This window comes from Myripristis murdjan, chromosome 13, assembly GCF_902150065.1.
Source record: "Myripristis murdjan chromosome 13, fMyrMur1.1, whole genome shotgun sequence".
Taxonomy (NCBI): Eukaryota; Metazoa; Chordata; class Actinopteri; order Holocentriformes; family Holocentridae; genus Myripristis; species Myripristis murdjan.
In genome coordinates, this window is record NC_043992.1 from 32837741 (window position 1) to 32855229 (window position 17489).

The 17489-nt window shown below is 40.0% G+C and overlaps 1 protein-coding gene across 1 annotated transcript in view; it reads right to left on the reverse strand.

Annotated features, from left to right (window-relative positions):
- dph1 (diphthamide biosynthesis 1) overlaps positions 1 to 17489 on the reverse strand; it is a 69427-nt gene that overhangs the window by 49975 nt on the left and 1963 nt on the right. Inside the window, exons 2-3 of the mRNA XM_030067598.1 lie at positions 17064 to 17213; positions 1986 to 2049 (exon numbers count right to left, since the gene is read on the reverse strand). Coding sequence (XP_029923458.1) covers positions 1986 to 2049; positions 17064 to 17213 — 214 coding nt within the window. The remainder of the gene's footprint in view (positions 1 to 1985; positions 2050 to 17063; positions 17214 to 17489) is intronic.

Sequence of the window (17489 nt, forward strand, 5' to 3'; positions counted from 1 at the left end):
TGTAAAGAGCATGATGGAGAGATAAAGCGGGAATGCATGCGATATGATAAAACTGGAGCAAACAAAAGGACAAAACAAAAAGTGAAGGGAGTGAAGTCAAAAGAGGGAGAAGACAAATAAAAGTTGAGGCCAGGGAGAAAACAACTCCTTCCCGTCACTGCTCATGAGCAAAACCAGAAGTGTTTTCATTCATCATGTCTTCACATGGTAATGTTGATATGTAGAGCACAAAAACGGCACGGTCAAGCTGATATGATGCAAGCTTCCTGTGTGGAATCAAATATCCTGCACGTCTGAAAACCTCATGGCAGCTTCCACCCCTCTATCCTTCATCCTGTCCATCTGGTAATCAGGTTAGTATTGACTAGACACCTATGAAAGGAATCCACTATGGATGTTGAATGATGCAGCCATTTTCTTTGAGAAAACACTTAGCAGACAGTGCTCCCCAGAGAACGAGGCCAACTGAAGGTGAAATGAGACCAAGGAGAAAACAACCAGGAAGACAAATGGAAAAACAGAGCAGCCATTTTCTTGCTGTTCACATGGACATCACCAAAGGTTCTCCCCGCGGCACAATGCGCAATTCTACTCACCGATTGCGGATGAACTGTTTGTTTTTTTGTTTTGTTTTGTTTTGTTTTGAAACATAGTCTGGGCAGAAGCTTGGTATAAAAAAAGAAATTATTTCTTGTGGAGCACAATGCTGGGGCACTTCTCGATGCAAGGGAAAAAAAAAAAAAACATTTTGTGTGTCGGTGTGCACTAGGGCCTGTTCAGCCTGGAACAAGATGTAATTAACAAGAATAATGTCTCGTCCCTCCTCCAAATGTGAGCAAGTGAAGCTGTGATATCTACTCTGTCCCCATACAGTGCAATCATGTCTCATTTTCTGCTGAATCCCTGATAAAGGCAAAGGCAGGGAATTATGATAACACTCCGGCTCCCTTAATGAGCACCGAGTGGCCACGGCAGTCGAAGTTCACACACTGCGGACACTGACTTCGGCAAGGACGCCTGCTGCTCACTCGCAGACATCCAGAAACTTTAAGAAATCGGACCGCAGCATCTCTCTGGGTCTGTCTCAATCAAAGGGCTAGATGACTACTAGGTCGCAGCCCACGGTGCCCACGTAGGAGGCGTCCGACGTAGATGCCGATATCAAGTTTACCGGAACTAAAAGTTTAGTGAATTGGGACGGTGTAGCCTGCGGAGGATTCCTACGTCATTATTATCAAGTCTTCCCGAAGCGCATTCGAGTGATGCAGCATAAAATGCCGAAGTAGGTTTCGGAGGTGTGTGAGTGAACACCTGTGCATGAAACAAAACGATAAGCAGCTTCAACGCTCTTGAGATGGACAACATTGATTCTGTAGTTTTATGTATTTTATTTTATTTTGTCTTCGTGAAGATGCAGAAAATTAAGATAATTGTTACACCTCACCTCAATTGCAAGACTATGCCAATTAAAGTAATTGTACACATGGCTACATTGTAACGTACCTGATGCGCTGATGGTTGCTATGGAAACATCATGCAAAATGCCTATCTAGCTTATCTAACTAAACTTGCATTTACAGGCGTTGTTCAGATACAGTTAAACCGAATCTATGGTGGTAATTACATGCATGAAAACTTATCCAAACGTCATGATATAAACATTAAGACGGTCTAAAACATGCTTAATAATTCCAGCAATGGTGGCTGATCCAGAAATTCAACTGGACCGAAATGTACCCTGGGAAGTAGGCTGTAATGTCGGCCGCGAAGCATCGTGGGGGTGTATCCTGCAAATGAGTCAAAAATAGGCTGGATCTGTCGGCTGCATTTGCAGGGCCCTGCGCGGCAAAATCGAATCGGGACAGCACTTGTCGCGCCGCCGTGACGTAAGCAGCCTACAAATACGACCTAGGTAGCGTACAGCCTTTGAATTGGGACAGAGCCCCAGTCTTTCTTGAAGTCTTCAGATACGGCACTGCACTTACCTCTCGATGATGTCGGCAATGACACAGGCAAACATCTGCAGGCCCTCTGGAAGCTGCAAAGCCACTGGAGAGAGAAGACAGGCAGAGGAAAAGAAAAACAGATAAAAGGTTACATATTTCTGTTGGAGTGACAGCACAACACAGCAGAGCTATACACGACTCCTGCTATTAGTTCAGAGTGCTTCACTGACAGCAAAGAGTGACATTTCAGGGCAATTTCCCCTCTGTCAGAGTATTAGTGTTGGTTTATCTTACTGGGTGATGGGCTGAAGGAAATGCAGTCCAAACCAATCACTTCAGTTCTGTCTTTACACCTCATGCCTTGTACAGAACCATTAAAGTCTCCCTTTCTCCACCTGTCTCGCTCTCTATGCCTGCCAATGGCTTTATGAGTCACACTTCCATTGTCTACTGCCACACACAAATACACCCCCCATGCATCACGCAAATTGGTGTCTCAAGCAGTATTAATTCAGCATGAAGAAATGGATCGAATTGCTACGAAATGGGAATAAAGCAACCATATTAAGAACCATTGGTCCTATTGATAGTGTTATGTGGTGACAACAGGAGGCATTTCCAGTTGGAAATTACTGAAGTGTGACACCAACTGAGATGAACCAATGGGAATACCATCATAAAGAGACTGACTCATTGCCAGGGTTTAAAAAAAAAAAAAAATTGTTAGTATTAAATTCCCTCCTCAATGAAAACATGACAGAGCAAGAATGTGCTTAAGTGAAAATCCCTCTCTTTCACAATAATGTATCATGTTTCTCTTTTTTCTTGAAATTTAAACTAGAAAAGATAACCTATAAAGATGAGACTTATGTTTTTTACATTAAAGACAATATGTTATTTCATAGTCAAAGAATATAGTCATCCTCCATCTGATCATCCAATAAACATGATGACATCTTGATATCAAAGACTACTATGAAAAAAAGTGCAGGAAGGAGACTATCTGGACGATGGGAAGGAAAAGACATATAAATTAAGTTGAGCAGGATGAAAGATAGGAGAAGAGTAGAGGGGAAGGGAAGGAGGCATTGGCCTATATGGTGCTGTGAAATGGCACACAACCCTTGGGAAAACTTGGGAAGACAAACAGATAAAAGATAACTCCAAAGATAACTTACGGTATAAATATATTTTCTCCATTTGACATTTTCCTCATCTAGGCCTATAATTTTAAAATTGCACACCCATTCAAATGAACACATATTCAAGAGGAATAATAAGATTAATTGCAACTCAAATTGGGAACAATCCACTGTGATATACACCCTTCCAAAACAAGTGTCACTTGCAATTTTGGAAGATGTATGACACATTCACAATATTTTTTTTTCCCCATTTAATGTTAATAAAAAATATGATTACTGCAGATGTCTTTTTTATTAGCAAAGTGGGTCTCTTCCCAACCATATCAAACTTTTGGCTCATCATGACTCAAATGAATATCCTGAGCTGTTGTCTTGGCAATAGAAAAATGTCCTTATGTTGGCACTGCCACATAATGTGCTATTCACTCTTATGAAAAGTGCTCAGAATGAATAGAAATTCACACTTTGCATTTCCAGAATTAGGATTATGTTACATTGTATTGTTGGTCTTTGGCCTAAATCTCCTGTCAACTGTTCTCTTTTTTTGCAAATCCTCTGACTCTATGCCATTAAATACCATATCTGAGGGGGGAAAAAAATCCTTGTATTTTTGGTAGATTTAATAGGAACACACACATGCATTAATGACACACAGGTCAGGTCAGTGTGAAGGCTTTGCCACAAATAAATTGAGCTTCTGGGAATAGAGGTTATGGAGGTTTCCATCAACCGTGACATTTTCTCACTGTCAAACCCTGCCACACCTTATGTCAATAAATCCATCAATGCCTCGGTGGACACCTGCAATTCAGACACATGAAATTAGGCACACAAACAACATTTTCACATCGCTAAGCCGGCGACGCAGCATTAAGTGATAAAAGCTGGGACGGACCAGAAGGCCAAGGAGGGTGAGGAGATTGAGTGATGTATGGAGCAATGTGAAGAGGAGGAGCGAAAGCACTTCTTACTTATAAAAGGTTAAGGGATCACCACACACACATGCCGGCAGAGAGAGACAGGTCATTACCTAGGAAAGGGCGAGTTTATTAGCAGAGAAAGGTTTCAGAGTACACCACAGCCACAGCTGACAGAAGCAAAGAGCTTTCTCCATTTGCTCCCCTAGGCTAAAGGTGACTGTGTGAATGTGTGATTGAGTGTGTGCATGTGTATGGTAATGTACTACTACCGTTGTAAGTGCACAAATGCCTGAAAAAGCGAACCACTTTAAAAATATCTTTGTGGGAAAACAGCTCATTTCAGTGTTTCCATTACCATGTGTTCATACGGTTAATGACTCCAAGAAACAAGTGAGAGGAACTCCGTCTGTGTGCTACGCCTAGAGGCACATCAGGTAATGCTGACATCATTTATTGCTAAGTAAAATTTCACTGTAGCTCAACATTTGGCTCACTTGGCAGCCCCCATTCACAAAGGCTTTCTTCCAACACTTCAGTTTTGAATGTGGGTTCAAGAGCCACTGAGTAACTGCGGAAGACCGTCCAATGCCAGAAAATGCCCAAATGCACTTAATCCACATTTAATGAACCCTGAGCCTAACACTTTGGAGCAGTATTTAGGGTTAGGGTGTATCCGACAAGTCATCAGGAGTTTGTATTCCAATAGGAAGGAGCAGCAATCAAGATACAGGCAAGAAAGCCTTCCTATGTAAATAAAACTTGTATAAGGTTATTGTAGAGTCTATTATTTGGCAGTATGCCCAGGCATTTGAAATGTAACTATTTGCTTTTACTCATGATTTGTTTACATCTTCATTTGTTATTTACTGAGATATTTCTTTGTGATTTTGGCCAGCCTTGTTTCAATGGTTAGATTGCTAAGTGAGCCTTTCATGCGCATATTAATCAAGGAAATGCATCCTGTTTAAGATATTATGTGGGTCATAAACACCAGTAACTGCTGCTGCACCTGGATCCAGCTTCCTTTTCGTCGAGTGTGACTTACACTTTGGTCAGTTCCCAGAAAGTACGGTATTGTCTCTACAACTAGCAAATAACCTAGTCAGCAAATCAACTAACGGACAGTTTCACTGTGATCTGGCTACTAGTGGTGTCTACTCAAAGCTCACATTTGGGATTATGTTAGAATCAAAGACAGAGGGTGAGCTGAGAAAGTGTGGTACAGGCCAATTTATCCAAAACAAATAAAGAGATGCTATATAACTGTAACTCTTTATTTGTATATAGAAAACAGGCTGTACACATATTAGCAGCACACATACTGAGGCACAGTGCCATGTATTCATGTGCATCTGTGTACTGCCATTTAGCTTGATACAAGCATGGGTAATGGCACAGACACACACACACCTCAACATGAGCAGGGTCTATAGGCATTATGATGACGTGCTTCAGTCTCAGACAGGCAGCCAGTTCTCTGACTACCGTCATGTTTTCTATGAAGGAACACCGTGTACAGACACAGAAGAAAAGGGCATCTTGTACTGCCTGCCAGGGAGGCATTCTGCACTTGTGGATGGAAGAAGAATAGCTCTGCTGTCCATGAAATGCCCATAGAGACTTTTAAGGCTTGGAAAGAGCAATTTCTTGAACATCACCAGCCACAAGAAACTGGATTTGTTGTAAATCACGACTGGTTGTGCGCTTCTGTTTAGTGTCAAAAGTCATTTGTGGCTCAGAGTGGGCCATATCTTACAGCACCATTAATAGTTGTTTGCTACTTTTCAAAATCAAAACCTATCTCTAAACTAACCTAATGCCGATTTTTACTCAAACTGATCACAAATATGTAGTACAGATCCCCGATCCTAAATTTGAATTGCATTCTATGAATTTTGTGATTACTTTAATAACATTACAGTTTTTCTGCAGTTTTCCTTCTAACATTACAGTTTTTCTTTTCCCACAACCTGCACCCTCTGGAACAGAAGTGTAACGGTACCATGGGGAGAATTCACAGGAACTAAATGCTCCAAATGTTGCTTATTGTAATACAACTCAAGGAAACACCTAAAAGGGAAAATGCAACTGTGCTAACCTTTTGATTATTTCCAGTGCCGCAGTGGGAAGACCCCGGAAGAAAGAATATCTCCCCAGGCATTTCACAATCCCTCCAGGGAAACACTTTCATGGAGTCAAGGTTTGTCAAGACACTCAAGGCTGCTTTGCTTCTTGTTTTATTTGGCCCTATCCTCGTGTGCAGTTACTTTTTTTTTTTTTTTTTTTCCCACAGCACGCACAGTACTGCTGCTGTGGGCTATGCATGGCAAATGTGGTCACTCACTCACTCAGTTACAGATGGCGAGGGACGCTTAGCGGGATGCATGTGCAGTACATGCAGCAAAGGTGCGGCGCTGTTGCCCAGACAGCAGCCTGTCAAGGTTGATGATATCTGTGTGCAACAAGGAAATGCAAAGGCAACACTCATCAAAGTTGTATAATACTTGATAATCTAGCCATGTAAAAACCTATTTTTTCAATGAATCTCTTAGTTAGACTGATACTGTTCATGTGAAGCAGCCATTTCGAATTGGTCTTTTGATTTTTGGAAAATAAAGCACTCATGTGGGGGGCTAGGAGAGATGGGAGGAAAAAATAATCAGTATGCCCTCAAGTGATTAGTGGGGCTTTGACGGGGTACAATCTGCAGTGGCAAACAAAACCAGGAAAAAAATGAAGCAAACAGAGTCAAGTAGAGCGGAGTCGTGTTGAGCCAGTACCATATAGTGGAAAAACTGCATTTAGTACAATACATACACTACTCACAAAAAGTTAGGGATATTCGGCTTTCGGGTGAAATTTCAGGATGAACCTAAAATTCATTATAACCTTTACAGGTGAACTTAATGTGACCTTCTGTAAACTTTTGAATGCACATGTCCAACTGTTCAGTGTTTCAGTACTTTTTGCACAAGTTGCTGTTCTCTAACAAGGAGTTTAACGGCAAAATTCACATCAGGTGTTTGATCCATGAATCAACCAATAAATTTCCTGGTTCAATTAGAATTGGCATTTAAACAGTCCTCCTCATCATGCTGTTCACATCTTGACATCATGAGACCAAGACGACAAGTCAGTACAGAACTGCCCTACACTTTGTGAATGGTACAGTGACAAGCCCATACTACATGAGTAACATCATTAATCCAGTCATTGTGCCCCTGCATGAACAACACAGGCCTAATTTCATCTTCATGGACGACAATGCTCCAGCTCATCGAGGTCGTATCATTAGGGAACGGCTGCTGGAGACTGGGGTACCTCAAATGGAGTGGCCTGCACTTTCTCAGACCTGCATCCCATAGAAAACCTATGGGATCAGCTGAGTTGCCGTGTAGAGGCTCGGAGCTCTGTACCCCAGAACCTCAATGTCCTGAGGGCCGCCCTTCAAGAAGAGTGGGATGCCATGCCTCAGCAGACAATAAGTCGACTTGTGAACAGCATGAGACGTCGTTGTCAAGCTGTAATTGATGCTCAAGGGCACATGACAAGTTATTGAGACACTGACATTTTTTGTTGTGGTATATCCACCACTGTTGTTGGCTTTTGTTTCAAGAAATTGTTTGAGATGAGGAAATCACCAGTGTATGTTTCTACTTAAATGCCGTACTTTCAAGATATAATATCACTGTAGCATTAACTTTTTACATTTTCCATAAATTTCACCCAAAAGCCAAATATCCCTAACTCTTTGTGAGTAGTGCATAAGAGCACTGTGAGTGTGAAGGGTTTCATGCTTGTTTTTCTATTTTTGCACTGGCCATTCAGTAACTGATTGTGCAAGGCTGAAAAACTGTCGTGAGAAAGGAGCCATCATAAACATGGCAGAAATGTAGGAGAAATGAGATGGAAAACCACAAGGTCAAACTGACCTTGGGCTTTTGCTTTGTCGTGATCTCAAACTGAAGCCAAACTGTAGACGGTAACCAGATGTCTTAATGTTCAGAAAGTACAAAAGTAACCATCGATATAGAAATTTCTGCAACCTTGCTTTTTTGTCTTAAAAATTAGATGGTTCCCGGCAAAAAAAAAAAAACAAGATTGAGTTTTTTTTAAGACTTAAATTCTAGCACTAAGCAAAGTAATTATCCAGTCATAGGTCTTGATAAACAACCCTAGCAACCCCTGCAGAAATGTAGGAAATACAATTTCAGCACAATTTACAAAACATTTTGTGCCACAGACAGTAAAAATCCTACTTCTTGAATGTTTAAGGTTAAGGCTCGTGTTGGTGAGGCTACAGTGAAAAGCTGGGAGTATTTTCTCACCAATGATTCTGGATGACATAGCATTACATCAACAGTGTGCCATTAAAATTTATTTCAGACAGCCATAAAGCACATTGACATCAAGATCAGATTCATCAAATATTGTGCCTGACAAAATGTCACCATAATTTCAATGATCGACATTTTTGAGTGCAGCTATACTGGAGGACTCGTTCTTGTAATCACCAGCACATAGTGGTGTGACACTCACCTTCAAATCCATCCATCATTTAACCCCCAATAGCATCAAAAGCCTTAGTACCAGAATGAGATCTCTAGATGGCTACAGCTTAAAAAAAAAAAAAAAAAAAAAAAAAAAAAATCTGACATTTGTCTTAGTAGGAAGGGCAGCCATGTGCCAAGTCTTATCCTCCTGTATTTCATATTTCTAATGCAATTGCCTCTCTCTCTTCTCCGTGGGATTTGTGGGCAGTAATTACAAAAGACAGGCAAAGTGCACAAAGCGTGGGCAACAACTGGGCCTGTGTGGCACCTCCCATACCTTCCTGCAACTCACATTTCTCATATCTTAGCCTCAGTCAGGACACAATCTTAGATTTTATCATTAAAAATGTACTGAGAAAAAAAAATTACATCACGACTATATTCAGAACCAATATTCCACCCAAGCTCTGTTTGTCTGTGTAATAAATTTCAATGACCTACTGTACATCTTGTAATGCAATGCCAAAGAATATTGCTCCACAAATATTGAGTCTGTGCATTATAGTGAATTCAAAGCCCCTTTTTTTCTGACCTGCATGCCTTTTTTTATGAGCTATGAGTTTCTAAGCCTATTTATTTACTTTAACATTTTACAAATTGCCTGCCTATCAACATGCAGCCTGTTCATTTCAGAGCACCTTGTTTTTAGAATGAGGTAATCTTTTGTATATCTGTCTCATTACCATATAAAATTATCAGCAAATGGGCAATCACAGTCAATAAGCTGTCGAAGAAGTCTACTCAGCCAAAAAGCCTTTTAGCAAGACAGCAGTCAGCAAATGTGCCCCGCAGACCAGCTGGAAAAACTCGGCAAGCCGCCTCAGCGATCAACTGGGGTGCACCACATAGAGGCTGCAACACAACAACCCAGAATTAGATCTATTAATATGGAAATAGGCAAAATTAAAAACAGCCATTGGCTCTATTTCTAAACCGAACAATAAGGGCTAGCCAGCTAAATCGAAATCTTACTGTACATTACTCAGCCCACTCTTTCACAAACAAAGTGTATGATATTCAAGAGGAGTTCAAAGGCTGACAAAGAAACAGATGGACACAAAGGGAGGGAGGGGGACAGAGAGTAGCAGAGGTGACAAGGTGAGCTGTGCACTCTGAGTTCACAGGGAGAGGATGAGCTCTAATGAAAACATCACACAATGAAAAAAAAAAAAAAAGCAAAGCCAACAGGCTGTGGTACACCACACGCAGCCCACAGGGACATCTAAAAAATGATTCAATTCTCTTGGCATGCCATCTGCATATTTCCACCCACAAATTGAAAGAGTGAAAGACTATGCTTGTTGACATTTACATTAGGAAGGGACATTTTTTTCTTAGCCTGGAGGTAGCCACTGAAACACAATTCATGCACACTTACACAGTGAAGAGGCAGAATGATTTGCAGTCACCAATCAGCGTCGAGAAGTGATGGCGTGGAAAAAGAACTCATGTATTTCAAGAGGACTGCAAAACATTTCAATATGTCATGAGTCAATATGTCACTGGTCACTTTTTCATGTTAACAGTATAGTATACTGTATACATGCATACAGGAACTGATGAAGTGACTAGCCACGTGTAGTCACTTTTACCTCTTCAGAAATAATCCTTCTAACACATGGAAATTAGATAGAGGTGACATTTCATTATCTGCCTACCAATTTTAATAACAGGTCTGCCATTTTGTTTAGGTTATTTCCGGCATGATCCGTTATCACCACTGACATTCATTGACAGCCTTAATGTCGGTGATGACAGTGAATCCAAGCAGATATTATGGAGGCTGACTGTTCCTGCACTCATATGGTCATGCATGCTAAAATGTCACAATGTAAAATGCTACTACAAAAGTTAAAATAAAAAGAGGATCCCTGTTAAATTCAAGTTTTACAGTGCCCTCTATTTTGGCATTGTAATTACCTCGGGGATGGCAGTCAGACTTAACAATACAAGGAAAGTGAAATGTAAATTTACCATGGTTATTAAACTAATGAGGAGTAGAAAGACACAGAAAATCCATATTTTTATAGTAGCCTGACGGTTTGGTACATTTACACCAGAAAATAAATGACATTAGCGTCTTGAACTTTGCTTTTTTGTTTCTTTAATTAACACGGAATGTGACAATTACATGGCTCTGTCACAATGGCGGCTGAAAACATAGTGATAAATAAACACACACTGTGGTCATATAGTAATTAAGACATAAACCACACCGTTCAATTGTTAATGAAAGGAGAGATGATGAGGTTTGTGCTGATGCTGGTAACAACTGTGTCATATTAACTAAACGTTAAAAATTCATAACAAGGGATCTGGAACATGCCATGTTTTAATGGTCATGTAATGGCACTCTCAATAACAAAATAATTTTAAAGTGTGTCGCTGCTCTGCATAATGGACTGACATAACACAGTATCATGAATCCAGTCTTACTCTGTTCATTTACTGTTCTTAACACCTGTGTGGAGCAGTTTGGGTATTCTGGTAAACAGGAGGTGATGCATTTCATGTTTGTGGCGAGGCAACTAGAGTTTGTATATAACAGAAAAAAAAAAAATAAATAATAATAATAATAATAATAATAATAATAATAATAATAATTGGCATGGGCAGTTATAGCCACAATGGCGGAAAAGACAAAGAAAAAAGCATCAAGTACAGAAACTCAACCTTCATCAATGGATAATTCCAGAGAAAAATGACATGGTTTATAAAATAGTTCAGAAAGTCTGGATCAAACACTGTGGGTGTGAAAGTCAACTCAGACTCAAACCCACTTAATTAAAATCAATTTTAATACAGTTAAATATTCAATGGCAACTCCTGTATATCAGTTGTATTCTTATCAGTTCAACGGTTCTATTCAGTCATTTCGAGTGAACAAGTAGTCTCATAGATCAAATTTATTTATAGCCATAACCTCCAGACCTGAACCCTCACCAGGATGAAGCAGGGGAGTCGAAGGGCCAGATGTATAAATGATGAATAAGCACCAAAAAAAATGCATATGCCACTTTCAGGTGTACACCATGCATACAAATATTTGCATGAGTAAGCTGAGCTCGGTGCGATATTGCAATGGGAACATGGGCGACATTTAACTGTGAGCCTTTAAATTTTCAGCACACCACAGTCACCCATTAGGAGTCAACAGATTTTGATTTAATAACACGATTTAATAACAAAATGTGCGTAGATTCAAGTATCGTCCAACAGTGTCAAATCTTGCACACCTTTTACACATCATTGTATGCATTACATGGATTATTAATATTCACTGCATGAAAATAAATGACCACCGCTAATCAAAGAATGGATGAGCTTGTGAGGGACGCATATGACTTAAAAACAAGTCTCCAGTTCCCTCAGAAGGAGGTGGATGAACAAACTCTCAACTGAGTGTAATTCAAATACAAATGACATATGTAAACTGGCTGAATCTCTACTGGCCTTAGATACTAAAGCCAAATACTTAGAGGGCCAATGCAGACGAAACAACACAGCGGTGGATAGCATACCCAAGTCTCCAAATGAGACATGAAGTGCCTCTGAGGAGAAAGTAAAACAGTTGATTCAAGAGAAATTAAAGCTTGATCATAACAAAGTTATTTTGGAGAAAGCACACTGAGCAAGGAGACCAGGGCCTAGACACATTATGGTCAAATTTCTTGAGTACAAGGACAAAGTAGCAGTGCCGGATGGGGCAAAATACCTCAAAGGCACAAACATCTACGCAAATGGAAGACCTTTCAGAGGTTTTGCGCCAAAAAAGGAAAGAACTCTTGCCTGCAATGAGAGCTGCCAGAGAAAGGGGAGGAAATGCCTATCTTCATTATGACAAATTAATAACATATCCACCACTGAAGGTCAAAATGGCACAAGCATGAAACCAAAGTAAGTAAAAATTGAATGGTAGGAGTAAATTTCTTTCAGGGCCTTTTGAGAAAACCCAGGGGGAAATCAAAATTTTGACAAATTGTGTCAGTATTAGTAAAATTGCTCAGGAAAGCTCATATCAAAATCTACAGTCTCAGAAATAAACTGGCTGAAATAGCAAACCTAGTAATTACAAATAATATTCATATTTCAGCAGTGACAGAGACGCATCTTGATCATACCTTCTCAGATGATGCAGTAAATATACAGAGTTATAAAGTTTACAGGAAAGATAGGAGTTTGCACACAGGAGGGGCTGTCATTTGTATTCAGAGTCATATTCTGTCAAAGATGAGACAAGTCAGTCATGTGGAGGCCTTATGGTTACAGGTTCAGTTACCATATGTTAAACCAATATGGGTTGGATGCGGTTACAGACCACCATCTGCAAACAGCTTGTATCTGAGTCAACTGTGTGACATAATTGACAGTATTTTTAAGATTTTTTGGGGGGCATTTTTTTTCTATCTGATAGTCACAGGAGAGAAAGACAGGGCAGACAGGGGAGAGAGAGGGGATGACACCCAGCAAATGGCCTGAGGTCGGATTCGAAACCAGGAAGCTGCAATCAGGACTCAGCCTTAACAAATGGTACGCACTCTTAACCGGTGAGCTATCGGGGTGCCCCATATGATAGTATTTGTGACAATGGAAACAAACTCTACCTAATGGGAAACCTGGACAGTGAGTACGTTTACATGCACACCATATTCCGGTTCGGCTCAATATTCCGGTTAAGGTAACTGCGCCGCGGCAACTGGAATATTCCGTTTACATGTCACTTGGCATGCCCCCGTGTTTCGGCGTATTCCACTCTCTGACGTAATGCGACACTCAGCCGCGGGGGGCAGCAGCACGCGTATAGGCGTCTGGTCTGCCGGAAAAACAGACGAAGAAGTCTTCTTCCTCGTCTTATTCTACTTTTTCTTCTTCTTCTGTCGCTATTTCTATGTTTTCCCTCATCGATATACTCCGTGATATTTAAGTCTTTCATTAGCTGAAGGTGGACTGCAGTCTCCTGGCTCTTGCTGCTGTTCGCCCTGCCGTTTTCCCCGCTTGCAGGTAACCATAGCAACAAAGACGCCACAGACGCCTTGTGAGTCGAGCATGCGCAGTCGTGACTGAATATTCCGGTTCGGGGAGTTTTCCAACTAAGGTGTTTACATGCCCCAATATTCCGGTTGGAACAGGAATATTCCAGGGGGCTTATTCGGAATTCTCTCCAACCGGAATATGACCTTAATCGGGTTCGGTGCGTGTTTACATGACACGTGCGCAACCGGAATATTGCGAATATTCCGGTTAATACAGGAATAAGGTCTGCATGTAAACGTGCTCATTAATTGGTTGTTGCAGGACTGTCCACTACGGAGTAAAGTTTTTAATGTATCTAACACACGTTATTTAACACAACTCATTAATCAGCCAAGAATCTATATAAAAAGAGAACATACTTGCATAGATCATATCTTTACAAATGCTGTGGACATGTGTGCCAAAGGGGATCTCTGCTCCTACTGGGTATAGCAATCACAACTTAATAGGTATAACTAGGAAAGCAAAGGTGCAGCATAGGGGAAACCAAAAGTAATATATAAAAGATCATGTAAGAATTTCTGTCAGGAGTCGGTCTGCACTGATGTAAATAATTTATGTTGGTCTGATGTGTACAAGGAAGACCATCCTGATTATGCCATTAAGGCTAAAACATATTTTACCCTATGATGGACAAGCATGCACCTATTAAAAAAAATACTCAATTAAAAATGTCAGGGCACCATGGATTGATAACGAGCAGCGAGGCATTATGGTTGATCAAGATATGGCAATGGGTACTGCAAACAGGACTGGGAGTGAGGATGACTGGAAAAACTACTGTAAATTGAGAAACCAAATCACTTGAATCAATAGGAAAAAGAAAACAATATTCTTCAGACTCAAAATAAATGAGCGTAAATAAGATAGAAAGAAACTGTTGGGCACCCTAAATGAAATAACAGGAAGAAAGTCTTGTCAAACTCCATCACTTACTGATATAGCTAACTCATTTCTGACAAAACCTCCTGACATTGCAAATTTTTTGAATGTTTTTTTAATCAATAACAATACAAATTGACAAATTTCTTAGCAAACTGTTGGAAAAGATGGTTTGTGAACAAATACAGTGCAACACCTGACTCTGAGCATGCCTATCGCAAAGGGAACAGCATTAACACAGATGACAAATGACTGCCTAAAATTTTTTGACAATACTGACCTGGTGGGAGCAGTGTTATTAGATTTTAGTTCAGCCTTTGATGTACTGGACCACAAATCGTTGCTGGATAAACGTAAGTGTTATAAATTTGCACCTCACTCTATATGCTGGTTCAACAGTTATCTGACAAACAGAAAACAACATGTATTTTATATTGGTAATTTTTCATAAGTGAAAGAGTTACAATGCGGTGTACCACAAGGCAGCTGTTTGGGGACGTTACTATTTTCTGTCTTTGCTAATGATCTTCCTCTTGTTTTAAATGGGGCAAGAGGAGTGATGTATGCAGATGATACAACAGTAAATTTAACAGGAGCTTAAGTTTGGGAATTGTCTAACACTTTGGAGAGGGAATTACAATCAGTTGTAATGTGGGCATGGAATAACAAGTTGGTTATATTTGGATGAAATTTTAGCCTTAAACACAAGCCTTGGCTGAACTTGTCTGTATAGGGAGTACCTGTGGAGCAGGTAGAGGAAACCAAACTCCTTGGAGTGATATTAGACAGCAGACTGAACTGGTCAAAGACTACTGCAGTCATGGGGAGAGGTCTGGCAGTTACTAAGAGATGTGCAAAATTTCTACCACAAAAATGCATCTCTCACATTGTTCAAATATTAGCTCTTACTCATTTGGATTTCTGTCTTACAGTGTGGTCAAGTGCATCAAATAAAGACTTGGACAAACTAGTTAGTCCAGGCCAGAACCGCACGCCTCGCTCTGAACTGTAACAGAAGAGCCAACATCATGAGGATGCCTGTAACCTTAGGTCGGTCATTGGTGAAGGACAGGATGACTATCTGTCTGCTCTGCTTTATAAGAAATATTTTATGGTCTAAAATGCTATGTATTTCTCTGTTTTCATACAGTAGAAATGGCCATAACCTTAGCAGGTTGTTTACCACTTCCAGTTTGAATAACTAATACAGAGGAGCATATTGTGGTGTACAGAGGAATGAGGCTGTGGAAGTGTCTGCCATCAAATATTACACATTCAACATGGAAAAACTGCTTTTAAAAAGAGGTTAAAAATGCCTAATGGCTCAGAACACCAGATTATATGATATTTAACAAGGAACCTTTTTGGGTCATTTCATCTTTTTAGTTCACTGCACATGTTGTTTTTAATGATACTATATTATTTTGAGCTATATTAAATGTTTTACTGATTATATATTTCATTACTTCCTGATAGAGTGTGGGTATTTGGTCACAGCTGTAATTATTGTTGATGGAGGTCCATGTTGTCTGTTTCATTGCTTTATGTTTGTTTATCTTTTTCTTTTTGCATTAGGATGTAATTTTTGTGTTGTAATGTAATGTTTACTTATGTGGACCTCAGGAAGAGTGGTTGCTACTTTGGTAGGGACTAATGGGGATCCAAATAAATAAATGAATAAATAAATAAATAAACAAACAAACACACATTAGCTGCAGCTGTAGCTGTGTCCGTAACCCTCTCCACCTGCCCTGAAGAGGCGTCCTTTTTCGGTCACGCTGATGGCCACCCTAAAGCTGTGCAGTACTAGTGTGAACACTTTCAATATTAATATTAGCCTTTTGAGATTATTTTTTCTCTCCTACCGGTAGCACAAATAGCACAATATCATCACTGACTTAATATGTTATATTGATACTGATACTGTAGGGAGGAACTAATGGTGCATTCATAAAATATCTATGCACAAGATATTTTTGTTTGAATCAGTTTAATAAATAAAATCAATTGTTCAATTAGTAATGAGGATATGATGGTCAAGCATAATTCAAAATGATGTGTTCAAAAACTTCCCAATCCCATTAACATAATGCAACCTTTAAAAAAAACAAAACAAGAAAAGACAACACTTATGCCATATTGTCATATTACAACACCCAATTTCCCAAACTGATATTTAGTTTGTTATCACAGTATTGATATAACGCTGATATATCACCCAACCCTACTTCCTGTATTCTGTCACCTCCCATGAGTCCCTCCCAGATCCTCACCCTGACCTTAACGGCAGTAAACCATTGCTAAGCTAAACCAACTGTAACCTAGAGTTTTCACTTAACCACCTGGTCTGCTGGGCCAATCACAGCAGAATACAGCCAAAAATAACAGCTCTTTCAGTGGTGCACATCATTTATTACAATAAATGATTTGCCCTGGTTATACTTCACAGGAGGGTACTGAAACCAGTGTGGCCAGCTTACAGCTAGCTTCAAAATTGTCCTCCCAAATGATTAAGCGGGTTTTGATCAATCAAATCTGATGATGCCTCATCCAGTGAAATGTGTCAGTTACAGCTGAACTCACCTCGCTTGGCCTTTGCTTCTCTCACCCGCCACACTGTCTTATGGATCTCAAAGTTGTAATTGGCAGGCAAGACTCGGATCGCCTCCTGTAACTCTGGGTCCTGCAGGATTTCATCTGGGATTTGATTGGCTACTCGCCGTGGTCCTCGCGCTGATGTTAGACATGAATAAATCAGTCAGGCAACTCAAAAAGGCTTGATGGAGCGTTCATGTTATTACCTAGCAACAATTGCTGCAGTATAACCTGTCATTAAAAAATAGCAAAAAATTTATGGTAGCTTTGCCAGTGTGTAACACAGAAGTAAAATGCCAACTCTGATGGGTATGTCTATATCTCATATAACATGTTCATACTTCACTTTTTTGACACAAATATTTATTACACACAGGGTGTCCATAAAGTCTCTTTACAATTTAACAGATTTAT